This window comes from Lissotriton vulgaris, chromosome 6, assembly GCF_964263255.1.
Source record: "Lissotriton vulgaris chromosome 6, aLisVul1.2, whole genome shotgun sequence".
Lineage (NCBI taxonomy): Eukaryota > Metazoa > Chordata > Amphibia > Caudata > Salamandridae > Lissotriton > Lissotriton vulgaris.
In genome coordinates this window covers 5,508,674-5,529,619 of record NC_141694.1, presented here as the reverse complement: position 1 = coordinate 5,529,619, position 20,946 = coordinate 5,508,674, and the positions used below count along the sequence as shown (strand labels likewise).

At 48.2% G+C, this 20,946-nt stretch overlaps 1 protein-coding gene across 1 annotated transcript in view; it reads right to left on the bottom strand.

Moving 5' to 3' along the window:
* The window catches only part of LOC147706666 (CD5 antigen-like), a 311,449-nt gene that overhangs the window by 56,029 nt on the left and 234,474 nt on the right, over positions 1-20,946 (bottom strand). The window contains exon 4 of the mRNA XM_086925112.1: positions 7,487-7,807. Within this exon, the coding sequence (XP_086781238.1) occupies positions 7,487-7,807 (321 nt within the window). The remainder of the gene's footprint in view (positions 1-7,486; positions 7,808-20,946) is intronic.

The window sequence follows — 20,946 nt, the reverse complement described above, 5'->3', positions numbered from 1 at the left end:
GGCTGCCCTTCTCTTGAACCCCTCAGACAGCAGGCTGCTGCTGAGGCTGCTGGGAACGCCACAGGTACCCACAAGGTATACTGGGAAGATGGACTCCTGTACACTGAGTCAAGAGACCCCAAGCCTGGCATGACCAGGAGGCTGGTTGTACCCTTGTCTCAGAGAGGTTTCCTACTTACCTTGGCCCATGAGATTCCCTTAGCAGGACACTTAGGCCAGACAAAGACTTGGGACAGGCTTGTCTCACACTTTCACTGGCCTCACATGAATGAGGATACCAAGGAGTTTTGTCGCTCCTGTGTCACTTGCCAAGCCAGTGGTAAGTCAGGTGGCACAACAAAGGCCCCCCTTATACCAATGCCTGTGGTGGGGGTGCCCTTTGAAAGAGTGGGGATTGACATTGTTGGTCCCATGGAACCCCAGACAGCATCAGGGCACAAGTTTATACTGGTGGTAGTGGATCATGCCACCAGGTATCCTGAAGCTATTCCACTTAGGACCACCACAGCCCCTGTGGTGGCAAGGGCCCTAGTTGGAGTGTTCTCCAGAGTGGGCTTCCCTAAGGAGGTTGTCTCTGACAGAGGTGCAAACTTCATGTCAAGCTATTTAACTGCTATGTGGAAGGAGTGTGGTGTCAATTACAAATTCACTACACCCTATCACCCACAATGCAATGGGCTTGTTGAAAGGTTCAACAGGACCCTAAAAGGGATGATTCATGGACTACCTGAAACACTCAGGCGTAGATGGGATGTCCTGATGCCCTGCCTTCTGTTTGCTTACAGAGAGGTCCCACAAAAGGGGGTTGGCTACAGCCCTTTTGAACTTTTGTATGGGCATCCTGTGAGAGGCCCCTTGTGTTTGGTGAAGGAAGGATGGGAGAGACCTCTCAAAAAGCCTGCAACCAACATAATGGACTATGTACTTGGTCTCCGCTCCAGGATGGCTGAGTATATGGAGAAGGCATCAGAAAACCTTAAGGCCAGTCAAGAACTTCAAAAAGCTTGGCATGACCAAAAGGCTGTCCTGACTGTTTATCAGCCTGGACAGAAGGTGTGGGTGCTGGAGCCAGTGGCCCCAGCAGCACTCCAAGACAAATGGTCTGGGCCCCACACAATCCTTGAGCAAAAGGGAGAGGTCACCTACCTGGTGGACCTTGGAACTCCCAGGAGTCCCCATAGGGTACTCCATGTCAACAGGCTCAAAGCATATGTCGACAGGAAGGACATGAGCTTGCTCATGGCCATAGATGAGGGACAGGAGGAAGAGAGTGACCCTCTCCCAGACCTGCTCACTCAGAACCCTGATGATGGGTCAGTAGATGGTGTTGTCTTTTGTGGCAGCCTCTCTGAACATCAACAGAAAGACTGTAAACAGGTTCTTCAGTCTTTCAGACATATGTTCTCTCTGACACCCAGTCAGACCAATTGGTGCACCCATGAGGTTGACACTGGTGACAGCCTGCCAGTCAAGAGTAAAATCTACAGGCAGCCTGATCATGTTAGAGACTGCATAAAAACTGAAGTGCAGAAAATGTTGGAATTGGGAGTCATTGAACCCTCAGATAGCCCTTGGGCTAGTCCAGTAGTTCTAGTGCCAAAGCCTCACACCCAAGATGGTAAGAGAGAGATGAGGTTTTGCGTAGACTACAGGGGTCTCAATGCAGTCACTAAGACTGATGCCCATCCAATACCAAGGGCAGATGAACTTATAGATAGATTGGCTTCTGCCAACTACTTAAGTACCTTTGACTTAACAGCTGGGTATTGGCAAATCAGGTTAGCTGAGGATGCCAAGCCCAAAACAGCATTTTCAACCCCTGGTGGGCATTATCAATTTGTGGTAATGCCCTTTGGTCTGAAAAATGCACCTGCCACCTTCCAAAGGTTGGTGAATCAAGTCCTTACTGGGCTGGATGACTTCTGTGCAGCATATCTAGATGATATTGCTGTCTTTAGCTCCACCTGGGAGGATCACCTGGTCCACCTGAGGAAAGTGTTAGAGGCTCTGCAAGCAGCAGGCCTCACTATCAAGGCCACCAAGTGCCAGATAGGGCAGACACAGGTTGTATACCTGGGCCACCTTGTAGGTGGGGGCCAGGTTCAGCCACTGGAGAGCAAAATACAGTCAATCAGGGACTGGGCTCCTCCAACCACCCAGACTCAGGTTCGAGCTTTCTTGGGCCTGACTGGATACTACAGAAAGTTTGTCAGGAACTATGGTTCCATTGTGACACCATTAAATGAACTGACAAGTAAGAAAATGCCAAAAAAGGTTCAGTGGACAGCAGGCTGTCAAAAAGCATTCGATGACCTAAAGCAGGCCATGTGCACAGCACCTATCCTTAAGAGTCCAGACTACTCCAAACCATTCATTGTCCAAACAGATGCTTCTGAGTTGGGTGTGGGAGCTGTTCTTTCTCAACTGAATTTTGATGGTCAGGATCAGCCCATTGCTTTTATAAGCAGAAGGCTGACCCCCAGAGAGAAGAATTGGTCAGCTATTGAGAGGGAGGCCTTTGCTGTGGTTTGGGCCCTGAAGAAGCTGAGGCCATACTTGTTTGGCACTCACTTCAAGATTCAGACCGACCATAAGCCCCTCTTGTGGCTAAATCAGATGAAGGGTGAAAACCCCAAACTGCTTAGGTGGTCCATTTCCCTACAGGGGATGGACTTTACAGTGGAACATAGACCTGGTACTGATCATGGCAATGCCGATGGGCTCTCCAGATATTTCCACTTAGAACAAGAAGACTCACCTGGTCAAGGTTAGCTTATTGTCCCAAAGTTTGGGGGGGGGTCATGTAGGAGAGTAGGGTCTGCAATCCTATGATCACCCAGATTTTTTGCTTTTGTTTCACTGGTTTACGACTTTCTCTGGCTGTGGGCCTGCCAATCAGACCCACAGCCTGGCTGTTCTCTTTCTAAATTACCTCATGTACCCTAGGTGCATCTACCAATTGGTACTGGGCCACCTTATCAGACCCTGTAACTCAGGGCATAGGTGTACCCAGGGCTGCCAGGGGCTGCAGCACGTATTGTGCCACCCCTGGCTGGCCTCCTAAATTTGACACAACTGGCTGCATGACAGCTGGGGCAAAGTCGTGTAATCACCCTTTGCTGTAGGTGTAGTATACCTATACCTAACCCTAAAATGGACACACAGATTCCTATCAGTCACTCCTATGGCAGGCCTTGACAATCCTGAAGGCAGAGTGCTTGGAATCGTGTGAGATGGTGCTCTGGCATGAGCTGAGCCTGTCTGCAGCTTGCGGAATCAAGTCCTAATAGCTGTTCCATGATATCGCATACCATATACTCTTAAGTGCATTATAATCCTCGCGGTTAAATGCTATCTTTGGTATTGCTTTATCAAAACATGTCGAGTAAGGTGTCATACGAATTGGAATACTAACCCCTCGCCAATTCTGGCGACGGGGTTAGCATTCCACCCTTCTAGAGGGACACGACATGTATGTAACTGTGAACCCCGGTTAAAGTTAACTGAAGCCTCAGCTCCACAAAATGGATGCTGCCACCACAGACACGAGTCTGACCCCCTGCAGCTGGGAGTCCTTCCAGTGAGGGGAGCCTGGACAAAGGGTTTCCTGTCAGGGGCGGTGCTAGCACCGTCCCAGACATGGTTTTGTGTATCCTGGGTAGGCAGGGCTTTACAGGAAGGTGACTGCTGAGTGGCACCCCGGTGCTCACTACGCATAGGCCGGTCTGAACCAGTTCCAGGGGCACACCAGCCCCTGGCCTGGGGAAGTCCGGCAGGGCTGAGGGGTGTAACCACCCCCCACCTAGTCCCACCCATAGGCAGGACCTAGTCACCGGGTCAGCCCCCTTTTTTAGTATAAAGATGGGAGCGGGCCCCCTGTTAAAATTAGATCATCTTTGGAATCAAGATACCACTTTCTTCGAAAGGACTTCACGATTTCTTCTTCAAGATTCTCCCTTGTGGCTAAGGAGTAGTCACCCTGCATCCGCAGGCACCATCCTAAAGAACACTGCGGTCTGCTGCAAGTCCCTCATCACGAATCCGACGACCCAGCACGACGAGACCCGGCTTCCCTGGCACCTCTGACCTCTACTCACCTCTACAGCAAAGCTGAGAACCGTGAGTGCGACGAGACCTCAAGGGACCGACGATCGCCAAGACTGCACGACATCTTTACTGCAAGCCCACCGTGTCCTCCACTGGTGAGTGCTTTGGGGTCCGAGAAGCCCCGACCCTGCGCAGCTCCAGCACTCAAGGCCAGCCTCCCTGCATCTCCACGATCGGCGTGGGGCCCTTCTGCTGTTTGCTGTGCACCGCGTTGTTGGGCTACTAGCCGGCTGGCTTGTGGCCTTCTGAACGACGCCCGACGACATCTCTTCTGCTGGTCTGGTTGCTCCAGGCTGGCCCTTGCTTCCTTCTTCGAGAGAGGCACCCCGGACCCTCCTGGTCCACTCCAGACGCCATTTTAGGTCCACCGCGTGGGCTTGAATTTGCCAAGGCTTTGTTGCCCAATCCTGGGTCCAGCGACGCCGACAGCTTCTATCTTCGTGGGACAGCTCGATCCTCCATCCTGGTCGCCGACAACGCCTCCTGGTCCGTGAGATCTTCGAGCTACAGCGTCACCCACCCACCTTGTCGAGGTGGCTACCATCCGGTGCCCTCCTGGTGCCCACTGACTACTGGCTAGTAGTCTCGAACTTGGTCCCCTCTGCTTTCAGGTGTCATCTATCTTCAAGATCCAGGCTTGGATCCGACTGAACTTTCTTCACTGGTCACCGGCCAGCATCTTTTCTTCCGGCTCCTGGTCCGTCTACGAGGATTCCCGACGTCTTTTCAGACCTATGCAGCTGCAGCCCCTGGGCTAGGTAACTTCGGCATTTCGGTGCCCCAGCATAGCCTCACTATCCAAGGGTCAGAATCTACTTTCGTTTTCTCCCTACCAGGTCGGGTTCGCCCGAGAACACTAACTTTCTATTTCCTAGCTACCATAGACTTTTGTCCCGCATCTCGCGTGAGAGTGCACACACTGCACCCGAGTCCCCTAGGCCTCCTAGAAGTAATCTAACGATTCCCTAGTCAAGTCCTAGCGATTCCAAAAGCTATTAGTACTGTACTTACCTGCTAGGAATTTCGCATTCCACTTTCAGAGTATATGGTTTTCCGTGCCCCTCGGGCATTTGTATATACTGTGCTAACTTAAGTATTTTTGTAAGAGTTTTGGTTTGTGCTTAGTACCCTGTCCTCATAAAGAGTACAGGGCTGTTGTGATCTTTAAATAAATAACTGTTTATTTTCATAACACTTGTGTGGTGTCCTTTCACTGGGTATTCAAGGGGTATATGTGTGGTAAACAGCTGGCTTAACACGCCCTCTCGAGTCTTTAGCCTTAGACTGCTCGTATCCATGCTACTAGGATAGCTGGTCTATAAGGTTGACTTACAACCAATCATCAATAAGGGTTGCTGGACTGATACATAGTGGGCACTAGAATAGTGACCACTGCATATCAGGCCACCTTCTCACACCTAGAGTACATGGAATCCATTTTATAGAGAGAGCAGTGGGCCGGGGTTCCTGAATAGCAGGGCCGCAGGTCAACTAAGTCGAAAAACCAGCAAAACACCAGGCAAAAAGTTGGGGGCAACCATACTCAGATATCCACCTTCCTACAGTAATTACAAAATCATGTACTGGGTAGGGCTTAAGACAGAGAAGGTGTGGCTTTAACTACTTCAGAAGCTGCAGCTCGTCTGATTCTTAACCAGACTCCTACTACTACTTGCAGGAGGTCACTGCACTAGCTTCCTGTGAACAACACATTATTTTAGGCCTCTCTGCATGAAACATCATGTGGTGTACAAAAATTTGGACCAAGTTCTTTACAGGGACTCAAAACCGGTCCCAGGATGCTTGTTTCCAGTTCAAGGAAGACATGGCTTGGCAGTTTGGGCTGGACTGTTCCCATGAGGCACAGGGTCAAAGCTGATTTGCATATAGCCAGTGTCTGACCTAGGGTGGTGTGGAGAGCAAAAAAAACAATGGATTTATGCCCAGATCTTTGTACTGGGGTGAATGTAAGACATTGTTCTGCATTCTGTCCATCAACTGTGTTTTTTGAAATTTTCACCCCGAGTGGGCTGGGTATACTCAGACGTGAGTCCCAGGCTCTCCACATCACTGGAGTCAAGCTATCCTGGCTGAAGAAGGCTGATAGCCAGAAACCGGTCCTTGGATGCTTGTTTCCAATCCAGGGAAGACATGGCTTGGTAGTTCGGGCTGGACTGTTCCCATGAGGCACAGGGTCAGACTGATTTGGGTCTGAACTGAAGTAGCAAAGTGAGCTAAAGAATGATGATGGTTTCAACATCGATCTGTGACTAGGGTTGAGTGTCTTAAAAATGTCAGCACTCCATCCATCATCTCCTTGTGTTTGCACATGTGTGACGCAAACTTCTAAGTCGTTTTTTTCAAATCAATGCAAAGCTACTTTGTGTGGCTCTGAGGGGCTTAAAAAATCAGGAGTATTGAAACACAGCACAAATCGCTGCATTGTATTACTCAGCCCTGAGTTGGCATTCCTTGGGCATTACGTGGGTGCTCCCCCTCTTTCTATGTGTGTTGCAGAATGCAGGACACATAGAAAGAGGAATTTGCCTCCCAGCACCTCCCTGCACAAAAACAATTCTGAGAAGCATTTTCCTATTTTAATATGTGCTGCAGAATGCAAAAAATATTTCTCTTCATTTTGCCTGCTCTTGGGAGCTTTAAAGTTTTGGCGCTGCCCGGGGTCGACATCATTAAGTAAAAATCTATGGCTGCTGCGTGGGAAAAACACTGCGATGCCCATGGAAAGCCTCCTTGACACAGAGTACGGTGTAAATAACACATGTATTGGCTACTTACTTTGAATTAACGCTTCTTTCTTCCACGATGTCTTCAGCATCATCTTTATATGTCCTTTCTCATGATATTGATTGAGTTATTGTATCAAAAACATGCCTAGCGCCTGCTGTTGCTTTTCAATATAGAATAAAAAAAACAATCTAAGATTGAAAAGAAAAAACTAAAACAAATAAAGAAATAAACTAATCTGTTCCAACTCTTGGTTGTGCCTTGAGATGGACACGCCTTTACCTTATAACCTGCGCATACTGAAGGGACAGAAGGGACAGGGTCAGATGCTAGATGTAAGTTATCTACATATAGGGTTGTTGCACTTGTTCTCCTTCTACTTTTGTTGCCTTCAAAGACTTTGCAATCTCTGAAGGACATCGCTGGACTCTCCAGCTCCTAATAAATCCTATTCAGTTTGCCAAATTACTTTTCTGCATCAAGTAAGATGAATATTTTCTTGTTTCTTATGATTTTCGATAGTAATGTGTTGTTGTTAGGACTTGTGTTTTTTTGTTGATTAATCAAACTGTACTTTTTAAATTAATTTGTGTCTTTTCGATGGAGTTGAAGGATTGTTATTGGCTTCTCTTACCTCTGCACTGCACTCCACCATCACTCTTCCATGTGCAGCTGTTGAGTCCCCAGGAAGCGTGTGGACAATCGAAGAGAGACTTTTCTGCTCCAGTGCACCTGACGTCACTCATCGACACGGGTAAGACGCCATGTAAATAAAAGTCATTTCTTGTTTCTGCTCTGGATGCTGATCCACAGTTCAGTTGTCTACAGACCACCTCAGCATCTTTTAAGTCCCAGCCGCTATCACAGACCGTCCCCCAGCGATTCTCGTGTTTGATCTCCACCCTCCCACTGCAGACGTCCCCGGAATTCACCAACCGGATCTCATCAGCTCCCCCTGTGAAGAAAGAACCAGAAGGAACCAGTTAGATTGATTGCAAAGCAATGTAATGTGCGAGAACAATTGTCGTCAAATGTTTTGAATATCCATGTGCCTCTATTGTTCTCCCTTTGTGACTACTGTGGCATGTGTGCTACCAGATCACACTCAAAAGCTAGTGCTCTTAATCAACTCTGAACTCTTTCAGGCTACCCGGCTGCCTTAAGAATGAGTATATTAACATTTGGGATAGTTTATGATGACTCGGTTGACTGACCAGGTGAACCAATACTTGACAAAGCCATAGAAAGCACAAAATATGTGTGTCCTTTTGGGGTAATTCTTCTTGATGAGCCCCCAGATTGATCACCTCCCTACAAACATGTTTAGGAAAAGAAACACACTTTCTCCCTCATCAGACCTGCCAGTAGTTCTAGGTGAATAATTAAAATCCAGCTCAGAATGTGAAATTGAGTGTATCTCGTGGCCTCAAATAAACTCAGAAATGACAGATTTATGAGGGCTCAGAGGGTGGGTTGAGTGATGTTCATGCAATGGGGTATAACAACTCTGCTGAGATAGTGGAGACCCCCCTCTGCCATCACAAGAGGTGAACCACCCACCTTATCTAGAGCTCCGTGCCTGCCTGGCAGAAGAACTGGGCAGCCAGCAGCTCCACCAGAGCAGGGGATGCCCCCAAAGCTGACATGGCCACAGTGCTTCCTAAAACCCTCTCAGCATGTATTCACTGTTCACATCTACACTCCCAACACTGAGTTTATATGGGGCTTCTTTGTATTCTATCCCTGGGAATGCCAAATCAGTAATAGTTGCCTTAGATGGGAGGGGGTATCCCTGAAATGTTTTACTTTTTATGGAACTTGAGGCAGGAACCAGCTGCTTATTAGCACCTTACTGCATGTGCAGGCTCTTAAACATGGGAACCATTTTGATTAATATTGATTTAGTGGCATATTTTGCTTTTGTGTGAGTCTGCCATAAGTACACAAATAGGCTGACTTGCAAGCCCCTGGCAACACATTTACGCCGCTGTTGTGACTTATGTACAACGTGACGCATCTAGGGAGATGCGTCACGTTGTAAAGCCCTGTGCCACATGAAACCTGCGTCAGGCCACCATATCCTCTGATTTATCTTACATATTCAACACTCAGTATATAATACCACGTCCTGTGTTTTAACTTGACCTTGCCGTCCATTCATCAATCACTTTCCCCACACCCCTGAAGTCACTTCATGTTTAATTTCCACTTTCTTCCGAATGAGATCGGGTGGGAGATCTATCACTTAGCACCCTGAAGCTGTGGTGCGACACCTCGGGGTCACACAGTTTCACAGTGTGCGCCAATTGTGATATGCTTTACGAAATACACTCATATGTTATGAGTCCTGTTTCTGTCATTTCCAGCCCTGAAGAAGTCTAGGGTTTTCACCCCACAGACGAAACATGTGTTGCCTGGACTTTGTGATGTTTCAGTAATAAAAAGGGAACAAAAGAACATTTGCATTGAGACTAGACTTTTTTGGCTTTCTACTTTGGATCAGATTTTCCAAAGCACATGAACGTGTGTGCACAGGATTTGACTGCTTTGCATTTTGGACCTTGTGGTCCTATTAAGAGGGTTTACGTGGGTTCTCCCTCACCTGTAACACCATTTCACTTCTGTACTAATTGACAAATAATGACACACTGCAGGTGCCGTAATTTCCTGTGTTAATCAATACCCCCTTCTGGGTACATACATTTTAATTACACCAGAGTAATTTCAGTAATTTCATTACCTTGTGATGCAAATTACCCAAATTATGCTATTACTCTGGCTTGAGTAATAAAGAGTGATTTGGGCAAGAATTCCTGCTGCAGGAGCACAGGAACAACAAACTAAGAAAGAGTGAGTGGTTGCTGGCTACAGCTCTATGTGCCCTGTAGTGTATTAGCACAAAATACATTCACTGGCCCATTTTTAATGTAAGGATACATTTTGCACTAAGAAAATAGCTCCAAATGCTGGATTAAGCTTCTCTCATTATTATGCACGATTTTAAGCAATTTTGCAGAAATTAGAGAGATGTACGGCACCTATGCCCACCCCTGCTTGTAACAGGCGTAGATGTATCTATTCATTTCTACCATGAACTCTTAAGAGGGACAATAAGCCATCTGCCTGCTCAACCTCCCTCCACTTTTCTATCAGATCATGAAAGGTGACATAGTGGTCAACCCTGACAAGAAAACAAAAAAACACCCTGATGGGGGCCACAGAACTTGCCTCTAAATGTAGTAAGCATGGGAAACACTTTGCGATTTCCTGTTTAGGCCTCCCTGTGTCTTCACCCACTTCAATATCAATGCAATGTCCAGGGCTGGACTGGTAAGTTGGAGGGGGAGGGGGCCGGTTTTGTGACACGGGGCTGGTTCTGTTACTGGGGTCGATTTGGCCGTGTGGAACTGACCCCTCCGTGAGTCAGAGACAGACATTACATTAAGAACAGCAAAGCATTACCTTTTATTTCCTCCTTTTGTTTATTTGCTCCCATGTGAAATGGATAAATAAAAAAGAAAAACACGTTTGCTTGAAACGTCTCTTTTTTTGACATTTTTCAATTTCTAAGTGTGCAGCCTCGGGATGGAGAGACATAAAACATTCAGAATATGAAAAATAACTAACTACCTAACAAACTAAACTAAATTAATTTTACTGTGCTTTGAATGTTGATACAATTGAATGTGTAATGAAAAATTTGCTGTAAAATTCACCATTTTGGTCTGTCTTTTTCCCAAATTTCCTTGGGGGGAGAACCCCCTTAACTCCCCTAGCAGAGGTCAGGCTAGCTCGCTGGGCTCGCTACGTCCCGGACGAGGACTGGTCTAGAAACATTTGCCACGGCTGCTATCAGTTCCCGGTCCGGCCCTGGCAATGTCCCCCTCCAACATGAAGCAGAGTATTATGAAATTTGGAGCAGCTTGTTATCAGCAATAGTACAGAGATCACCAGATTTAACCATGCACGACTTTGTGGTTGAGAAAGGAAAGAAGAACAGTAAACAAAAACAAATAGTATCCAGAAGTCATATGATCTGTTTCTGCGGCCATAGAAGTAAGATTGGACCACCTCTTAAGGTTGCCATTGAATCCGTGGCTTCTGTTACATCCTCTCCTGAAGGGGAACCTCTTTGTCACTTGATGGCCTCATTTCAGGGCTATACTGTGATTACTCTTCCTCTTATTCTTTTGCTGTTCTCTAGTGGTTTGCCCTGAGGTGGATTTATTGCACATTCTCTTAAATGCTGTATGACTGCACTTCTGGGTATCTCATCCAGCATCAGAGTCCAGATGGCCATTTGGTCAATGCTCCTCCTTGGAATCAAGCCAAATTCAGACCTCAATTGAGGTGGTGAAGCATTTAGTGATACTGCCATCCAGTATGCAGAGCTTAGCAAAGAGCGTCAATGAATAGCGTAAGTTCAGTTGTTGTCGTTGTTTCTTGACCTCCAGGAACAATTTGTGTCTCTTTCTGGAAACCTCAGTCTAGCTGCAGCCTGTGCAGGTTAGAGCGTTGGGGAGGTGGGACAATGGGAGGGGGATTTTCAACCGGCGACGTCCAAGGAAAATTAAATAAATAATGAATTTTCCCTTGTCATCGTTCATTGAAATACCTTCAGGCCCCACCACTCTGACCTGCATGGACCGCGGCGGCCTCAGTCATTAAATCGCAAGGTATGTACGCTTTGCACTTCTCAACAGTCCAGGAGCCCATGCTGTGAGAAACCTGGAGGATTTTGTTTATATTCCAGTACTTAAATAGCCATGCGACCCCTGCTCTGGGAGTGGCCCTAGGTTGCCCCAAGTAGTGGTGATTTTCTAAAGACCCTGTATGCTTGCTGTATGGAGAACAACCTGGATTGATTACTGGTTAGCGCTGTTGTGGGGCCCTTTTTCCAGGTAAAAATCTGTGCTGGGGCCCTCTACTCTTTCCGGTGCTCTCACATGCGTGCATTATTCTTACAAGAGCGACCATCCGATCGCCTGCTATATCCACTTTAAGCACCTTAATTTTTGTCTGCCTGACTTGAAATGAAGGTCTCATGGCTGCTATTGCGGATTCATTGATTGCCACATGATGTTCCAACAATTTTCTGTGATCCACTCTCAATAACCATAGTTCCGGGACCACTGCATTTATTTTTTGCTCCAACGTAGACTTAACATCCAATAAGGCTTGCAGGATAGCCTCAAATGTGCAATGTGTTCCTTAAGGCAACTGCATCAGTAGTTGTGGGGGAGTCATTCACCTCCATCACAACCGGATCAGTGTCCCCATGTGCCTGCCTCTTCTGGACGCTTAGGCTTACCGATGATTGCTCAGATACCCAAGGAGGCCATCACTTGACCGTTCTCAAATCAGTCCTCCAAATATGAGGGGGGGCAGCTATGGTCAGTGCTCACAATGATTCAGTGGAGGCAAGTATCACTAGCAGCTATTAGTTTCCTCATAAGTTGAACTTTTCTATATGGCTCCAGTTTGAGGCCCAGGCTGCATTTTGCAGTATATTGATGCAGTCACATTCTGCATAGAGGCTTTATGCCAGCAAAGAGGAGCTTGGTCAATTCAGTTATCAATAGGAGGAGGGGGTGTCCTGCTCCCCCAGGGAGCCAGTGGGGAGTTGTGAGCACATGGTTACAGAGGCATTACACTGCAGGGTCCTGGTCACTCACTGGCCCTGATATGGCTCCACTTGTATCTCTCCTGTCTTAGGTCTCATTAAGCAGCCTCGCTGTACTCTTGTCCGGTGTGGTGGGCTGAGGAGTTGTAGGAAAGGGCCCTTTTTGGATGGTCATCCTCCCACTTTTTGCCCCATTGCTAATGTCTATGACTTTTAAAGTGCACTGGAGCTTGATGTCCAGGCCCCAGGGTAAGTGTTCTCTCTCTAAACCAGTATGTGTGAATTGACAATCCCAATTTGCAAAGACTTTACCCCTGTTATAAATTCCTAGTATATCATACCTGTGGTACCCATGGCATGGGTGGTAAGGGGTCCCTAGTGCTTCCATTACATTTAGTGCCAACCTGAGTGACCCAAGTACACTCCCTACAGCAGGCCTGCCACTGGAGACCGCAGGAACAGTGTAAACTACTCCATTTCGACTTTGCCCTCACCATGTGTGGCAAAGTCAATGCACTGCTTTTAATGAATGTCAGTCACCCCTATGGCATGCCCTGGAGCCCAGAAGGCAGGGTGCATTATAGTAAAGGTTTGGGCATGTAAGTGCAAGTATATATGTCCCTATACTGGCCTTTACCATTAAAGCACACCATAAGTGATGATAGGCAGTCCAGAGCATAACATGGACTTGCACCCTGGCCGACCTGGGGCTGGTAGATCCATCATGATCCTACCTAAAAATGGTTAGTTTGGTTTCAAACAACGTGCCTTCTGACCCCTGACATTAATATTGTGCGAAGGGTGATTCAGCGTACACCCAGGTAGTTTGCTTAGAGATTGCCCAACTGGTTGCCCAGTTTATCTGTGCTCTCGATGGCTTGCTTCTGTCAAGACAGGATACTGACCTCCTTTCAGGCATTGTGATAACTCCCAGGAGTCAGGAGCATAGGCCCGAGTAGGAATGGGGTCACATATCTATTATAATGAAGACAGAAGATAATGTAAGTGAAGAACTCTTCTTTATTCATCTTCTCACCACCACAGGTTCCAGTCAGCTGGAGGGCACTGTGGAATGTTCGCAAGCACTAGAGGGGACTAGCCCAAGGGGAGTGCAGGGAAGGGGGTACGTAACGTACCAAGTGGAATGGATTACAACAATATCCTCCCTCCCAGGTAGGCTAGTGAAGTTGCAGGAGTCCGGAGCATAAGCCTGAGCAGTAAGGCAAATGCGACAATCTGTTCCTTTACATCTACCATTTGGATAAGACTGGCTCCCAGGCCTTTCTTGCTGGCATCAGTGCAAAGGATCTTAGGTTTGCTGGGTTCAAATGTACCCTGGGATGGGGCAGCCATGATGCTATCTTTTACAGTTTGAAAAGCATCTTGACAGACATCAGACCATACAAAGGGAGTTCTGGATTTGAGCAGATTCTTTAGGGGTTCAACATTTGAAGCATCATTTCTGACCAATTTGGAATAATATTCAGAAAGGCCAGAAAGGATTTAAGGTCTTGAACGTACATGGGGGCCACAGTGTAGCAAATCACCTCCAATAGGTCCAGTTGTGGTTTAACTCCATCTTGCGAGATGGTGTGTCCAAAGTGCTCAACCGATCCCACTCCAATACGGCATTTCTTCTTTTTGAGACTGAGACCAGCTTTTCCCAAATTGGTCAACACCATTCTGAGGGAGTGTAGGAGAGTAGGGTCTGCTATCCTATGGTCACCCCAAATTTTTGCTTTTTGCTTCACTGGTTTCTGACTTAATGTGGCTGTGGGCCTGCTAATCAGACCCACAGCCTGCTGTTCTCTCTCTAAATTACTGCCAATGCACTCTAGGTGCATTACGAATTGGAACTGGTTCACCTTATGAGCCCCTGTAATAGTGCACCCTAGGTGCCCAGGGCATAGGTGTATCCAAGGCCTACCAGGGGCTGCAGCACGTATTGTGCCACCCCTGGCCTGGCCTCCATATTTGACACAACTGGCTGATCACTCAGCTGGGGTAAGTCGGTGTAACCACCTCTTACTTAGGTACAGTATGTCTGTGCCTAACCCTAAACTGGACACATATGTTCCTATCAGCCACTCCTATGGAAGGCCTCATCAATCCTGGAGGCAGAGTGCTTGGAAATATGTGAGATGGTGCTCTGGCATGAGCTGAGCCTGTCTGCAGCTGTCGGGAACCACTCCCTAAGCTGTTCCGGGATATGGCCATACCATATACTCTTAAGTGCATTATAATCCTCGCGGTTAAATGCTATCTTTGGTTTGGCTTTATCAAAACATGTCGAGTAAGGTGTCATACGAATTGGAATACTATCCCCTCGCCAATTCTGGCGATGGGGATAGCATTCCACCCTTCTAGAGGGATACGACATGTGTGTAACCTCAACCCCGGTTAAAGTTAAACAGAGCCTCAGCTTCACAAAATGGACGCTGCCACCACAGACACAAGTCTGGCCTCCTGCTGCTGACCGAAACTCGGCAGATGGTGGCCTGGACAAAGGGTTTCCTGCCTTGGGAGGTGCGAGCACCACCCCAGACAGGATTTTGTGTATTGGGTAGGACAGGGCTGAATAGAATCAGACATGCCCGGGGCACACAAGGTGTCCCCGTGCATAGGCCAGCCCAAACCGGTTCTGGGGCCTTCCAGCCCCAGTCCTGGCGCGGATCTGGACAAAGGAAAGGGGGTGTAACCGCCCCCCTTCCTGGTTCCTCCCAGAGGAGGGACCTAGTAGGTGATCCACCCCCTAGATTGGGAATAAGAGGGGGAGCAGTGCCATTGCACGGCAGATCATCCCGAAATCAACTTAAAACTAAGAAGAAGACTGGACTTCGACATTCTGCTGCACAGAAGACTGAAGAAGAATCTCCCTTGTGGCCAAGGAGTGACCACCCTGTGAACACAGGTACCAACCAGCAACTCGACGTCTGCCTTGCCGCCGCCTCCCGCCGGAGCCCGAGCCCAGAGCCCGACAAGAACCAGATTCCCAGACCTCTCAGAGCCCGATCCACAGTCCCTGCAAAGAAGGGACCCGTGGAGGCACCGAGTGACGTGGGACCGGACCTCTTGGAAGACACTCGTAAAGCTGACTGCGCAGCTTCAGAGGCATCCTCGACGTTGTGCTTTGGGGATTGAGAACCCCCACCACCGAGCAGCCCTTGCACCGAAGATCAGCCCTCCAGCATCTCCACGATCTGCGTGGGGCCCTTTTGCATTGTGCCACTCGACGCGCCATCCCGGCCACTAGCCACGTGGTCAGCGGCCATCTTGGCGACGAACCCGAAGATTTAAACAGCAGGTCTGGTTGCTCCAGACCTACCCAAGCTCCTGTGAAAAGGAGCACCCGCTCTGACCTTGCTGGTCCGAGTGAACAGCATCTTTCAACTTCTGCGTGGCTTGCATTTGCCAAGGCCTGTTTGCTCCGATCAGGTCGCCGACACCGCCAACAGCGAGAAGCCTACGTGGGACAGCTCGTGACCGACTCCTGGACGTCCTCGACCCCGGGTATCCACGTGGCTGCAGAAAGAAGCTACCCGACAACGCCTGTTTGCACCCGACATCGCCTGGTTCCAATCTGGTTCCACGGTAGTCACTGGCTAGTGACTTTGAACATTGTCCCCTCTGCTTTCAGGTCTTCACATCTTCAGATCCACCCTTGGATCCACCGGAACTCTTCTCATCGAGCCGCCTGCAGCATCTTCAGCTCCAAGCACCATCGACCAGCGTGACGAAACCCGACACAACTTCGACCCTGTGCACCCGCTTCCTGTGGGTGAGGTAACTCAGCTCCGCCGGTGCTCCTGCACTGGTACACATCCCAAGGGCCTGTGTTTTAAGTTTCAGCTCCGTAGGTCACTCGGAAGGTTCCTAACTTTCTAACTTTGTGCTTTTTACGCACCATAGACTTTGTATTGAGAAGTGCGTGCACTTTGAACACTGCACCCGAGTCCCGTGGGCCTTTCCCGACCTAGTTAACTCCAGTCTCGAATAGCTCCAGCGATTCCCAAGGCCCTAGGCCTCTTCACTTTCCTATTGGTATCTCTTATACCACTTTCTTAGTATATGGTTTAGGTGGCCCCTAGGGCTCATCCATATTGTGCAACTTTTGTGTATTTTAAACTGTCTTGTGATTTAACGCTTGTGCTTCTGTGCTCATAAAGAGTCCAGGGGATTTTAATAGTTAATAAATCAATATATATTTTCAATATATATCTGTGTGGTGTCCCTTTCATTTGGTATTCAAGGGGGTTGTGTATGGTATAACAGCTGGCTTCACATGCCTTTCAGAGTTTAGCCTAAGACTGCTTTGTCCACGTTACCACTAGGATAACTGGTCTACAAGGTTGAATTACAACCATCATCATAAGGGTTGCTTGGCATGGTACAAAGTGATCACTAGAACTAGTGAGCATTATATACCAGGCCAACTTCTCACATTGGTGAGCAGCGGATTGGGATCTGAGCTTGCTGTTGTTTTACCATTACAATCTTTGAGATTATCATCTGAAAGATCACACAGGTACCTGCTAGGTACATATAAAACAAGACTAGTATACTTAAGTTCTACTGAACTTAGTTGTTGTAGAGCAAAGGGAGTAGCACACCCTAGCTACAACTACTAGATAGGTTTAGTAGGTAAACACCAGTGTAGGTAGATTGCAACACATCGACCCACACTAGAGCAATGTCTGGAACAGAGGGGTCCAGTGGACTTACTCCTGTTGAGAGTGACCCTCCAAGGGCACCATCCCAGTTTGCTATTTTTCCCTTTAAGGAATTAAGACAGCTTTGTGTCTTAAGGGGTCTGAAGACAGGGCCTTCCCCTACTACAGACCACCTAAGAGAGCTCTTGGATCAGTCTGAGGCTCTAAAGACCTCTAAAGCAAACCCCACAGGGAATGCTGAAGGAGGCCATCCTTCAGAGGATGATACTGTAGACACCCCTGCCCCTATCATCCTAGTAGATGAGGATGCCTCCACCACTGGAGCTCCTCAAGTAGATGTAGAGGAAGAGGAAGAAGAAGAGGGGGAGGAGGTGGAAAGCAGTGAGTCAGATGATGACAGAGATAGTCAGGTGCTGGTCAGTAGACTGAACCAGGCTAACTTAAGTCAACTTGGGAATGAATCAGGTAACAACCCATTCAGACCCTCAGGTGGACTTAACCAGGGCCATAGGAGGAGGAGGCATCACTCAGGTGAATCCAATACCTCCCATGTCTCTAGAGGCTCTCATGGTCACTCCAGAAAGGAGATGACTAGCCCTCAGAGAAGGGAACATGAGGCCAAGATGAGAGAGGCTGAGCTTAGGATCCAGAGGCAAGAATTAGAGGTTGCCCTGGCTAAGGAGAAACTTGCTAGAGCAAGACAGCCTAGAGAGAGTGGGGTAATAGAACCCACTGGTGGCAGCAATATCCACAAGGATAAAGACAGGTCTTTTGATAATAGAAACCTGAGTAAGATTGTGCCCCCCTACAAAGCTGGGGATGACATCCATAAATGGATTACTGCAATGGAGAGAGCCTGCAGAGTACAGCAGATCCCTCAGGAGCAGTGGGCAGCAATCTTGTGGCTCTCCTTTGAAGGTAGAGGCCGAGACAGACTCCTCACAGTTAGTGATGGGGATTCTAGAAACTACCTGGTCCTGAAGAGTGCTCTGATTGATGGGTTAGGCTTAACCACTGAACAGTACAGGTTAATGTTCAGAGATACCCAGAAGACATAGACTCAGGACTGGTCTGAATTTGTTGAGTGTGCCACTAAGGCTCTGGAGGGATGGTTGCTGGGAAGCAAGGTTACAGACTATGAAGGATTGTATAATTTGCTGATGAGAGAACAAATTTTAAATAATTGTCAGAACCAGCAGTTGCATCAACATTTGGTTGACTCAGATTTGACCTCTCCCCAAGAATTGGGAAAGAGGGCAGATAAATGGGTAAGAACCAGAGTTAAGCAAAAGAACCAGAACCAGAACCAGGGTGGTGACCAGAAGAAAACAGACCAGAAGGGTGGGGAGCAGAAAGCTAAAGACCAGAAGTCTTCAACAGGGCCCCAAACTGAGACAGAGGGTGGGTCCCAAACTTCCAAGAAGAAGAAGAAAGAAGGTCAGAAGAAACCCTGGTGTAAAACTTGTAAGAACACCTCTCACTGGACAAGTGAGTGTAAAAAGGGTGGAGCCCCCAGCACTGCAGCCCCTAAGGCACCTGCACCCACTAGTACAGTTAGCAGTGCTGGTCCTCAAGCCAAGGGTTTAGTGGGAATCACTTTGGGAACTGAAGGAGATTCTGACCTAGTCAGAACTCTTACACAGGCTGTTCTGGTTTGTGAAGGGGACATAGATTTGACCCCTGACATAAGTCCCAGTAACCTGGGCAAATACAGACAGACACCTTTGATTAACAACAAAGTGGCTCAAGCTTACAGGGACACATGTGCCAGTGTCACTATGGTGACACCTAACTTTGTGGACCCTGGACAATACATGCCAGGCGATGATTACCTGGTGACCAATGCCAGCAATGTCACTACTACACATAGTGTGGCACTTGTTAACTTTTCCTGGGGAGGGGTAACTGGCCTAAAGAAAGTTGTGGTTAGTGCTGATCTCCCAGTAGAATGTTTGTTGGGCAATGACCTGGAGAACTCTCTATGGTCAGAAGTTGAGTACAGGACTCATGCAGAGATGTTAGGGATATCATCACATGTCCTTGCTGTGACCAGGTCACAGGCCAAAAAGTGCCTCTCTGAACCTCAGGTCTTGGATCCTGGAACAATGGACCAAGTACCTCCCAAGAGGAAGAACAGGAGGGTTAAGGCTGCGCCTTCCCAACTGCCTACAAGTGAGGATCAGGCTTCACAGGAAACTGATCTTGGGACCCCTGAAGGAACTGTCCCTGAAGAACTTGAACCTGATCAGGTTGAGTTTCTGGGGACAGGGGGACCTTCTAGGGCAGACTTGGGGCAGGCTCAGTTATCCTGTCCTTCTCTTGAACCCCTCAGACAGCAGGCTGCTGCTGAGGCTGCTGGGAATGCTCAAGGTGCCCATAAAGTATATTGGGACGATGGACTCCTTTATTCAGAGGCTAGAGACCCCAAGCCTGGTGCTACCAGGAGGTTGGTTATACCTCTGCAATTTAGGGGCTTCCTACTCACCTTGGCCCATGATATTCCTTTAGCAGGACACCTAGGCCAGAACAAGACTTGGGACAGGCTTGTCCCTCACTTTCACTGGCCTCACATGTCTGAAGACACCAAGGAGTTTTGTCGCTCCTGTGAAACCTGCCAAGCCAGTGGTAAAGCAGGTGGAACAACAAAGGCCCCCCTGATACCACTACCTGTGGTGGGGGTCCCCTTTGAAAGAGTGGGGATTGATATTGTTGGACCAATGGATCCCCCTACAGCATCTGGGCACAGATTCATACTGGTGGTAGTGGATCATGCCACCAGGTACCCAGAGGCAATTCCCCTTAGGACCACAACAGCTCCTGTTGTGGCCAGGGCCTTACTTGGAGTTTTCTCCAGAGTGGGGTTTCCTAAGGAGGTAATATCAGATAGAGGTACCAACTTCATGTCTGGATATTTGACAGCTATGTGGAAGGAATGTGGTGTCAACTACAAGTTCACCACTCCTTATCACCCACAATGCAATGGGCTTGTTGAAAGATTTAACAAGACCCTAAAGGGCATGATTAAAGGATTACCTGAAAAGCTCAGGCGAAGATGGGACATCCTTCTGCCCTGCCTTTTGTTCGCTTACAGAGAGGTCCCTCAAAAGGGGGTTGGCTTCAGCCCCTTTGAATTGTTGTTTGGGCACCCTGTAAGAGGACCCCTGTGTCTAGTGAAGGAAGGATGGGAGTTACCTCTCAAAAAGCCTAAACAGGACATAGTGGACTATGTACTTGGTCTCCGCTCCAGGATGGCAGAGTACATGGAAAAGGCATCTAAAAACCTTGAGGCTAGCCAAGAATTACAAAAAGCTTGGCATGACCAAAAGGCTGTCCTTGTTGAATTTCAGCCTGGACAGAAGGTATGGGTGTTGGAGCCAGTGGCCCCAGCAGCACTCCAAGACAAGTGGTCTGGACCCCATACAATTCTGGAAAAGAAGGGAGAGGTTACCTACTTGGTGGACCTAGGAACTCCCAGGAGCCCCCACAGGGTGCTCCATGTGAACAGATTGAAGGCATATGTCAGCAGGGCAGACATGGGCTTGCTCATGGCTACAGATGAGGGACAGGAGGAATAGAGTGACCCTCTCCCAGACCTGCTCACTCAGAACCCTGAGGATGGCTCAGTTGATGGTGTGGCCTTAGGTGGCAGCCTCACTGAACATCAGCAACATGACTGCAGACAAGTTCTACAGGCATACAGGCATATGTTCTCCTTGACACCCAGTCAGACTAACTGGTGTACACATGTGGTGGACACTGGTGACAGTCTTCCTGTAAAAAGCAAGATTTACAGGCAACCTG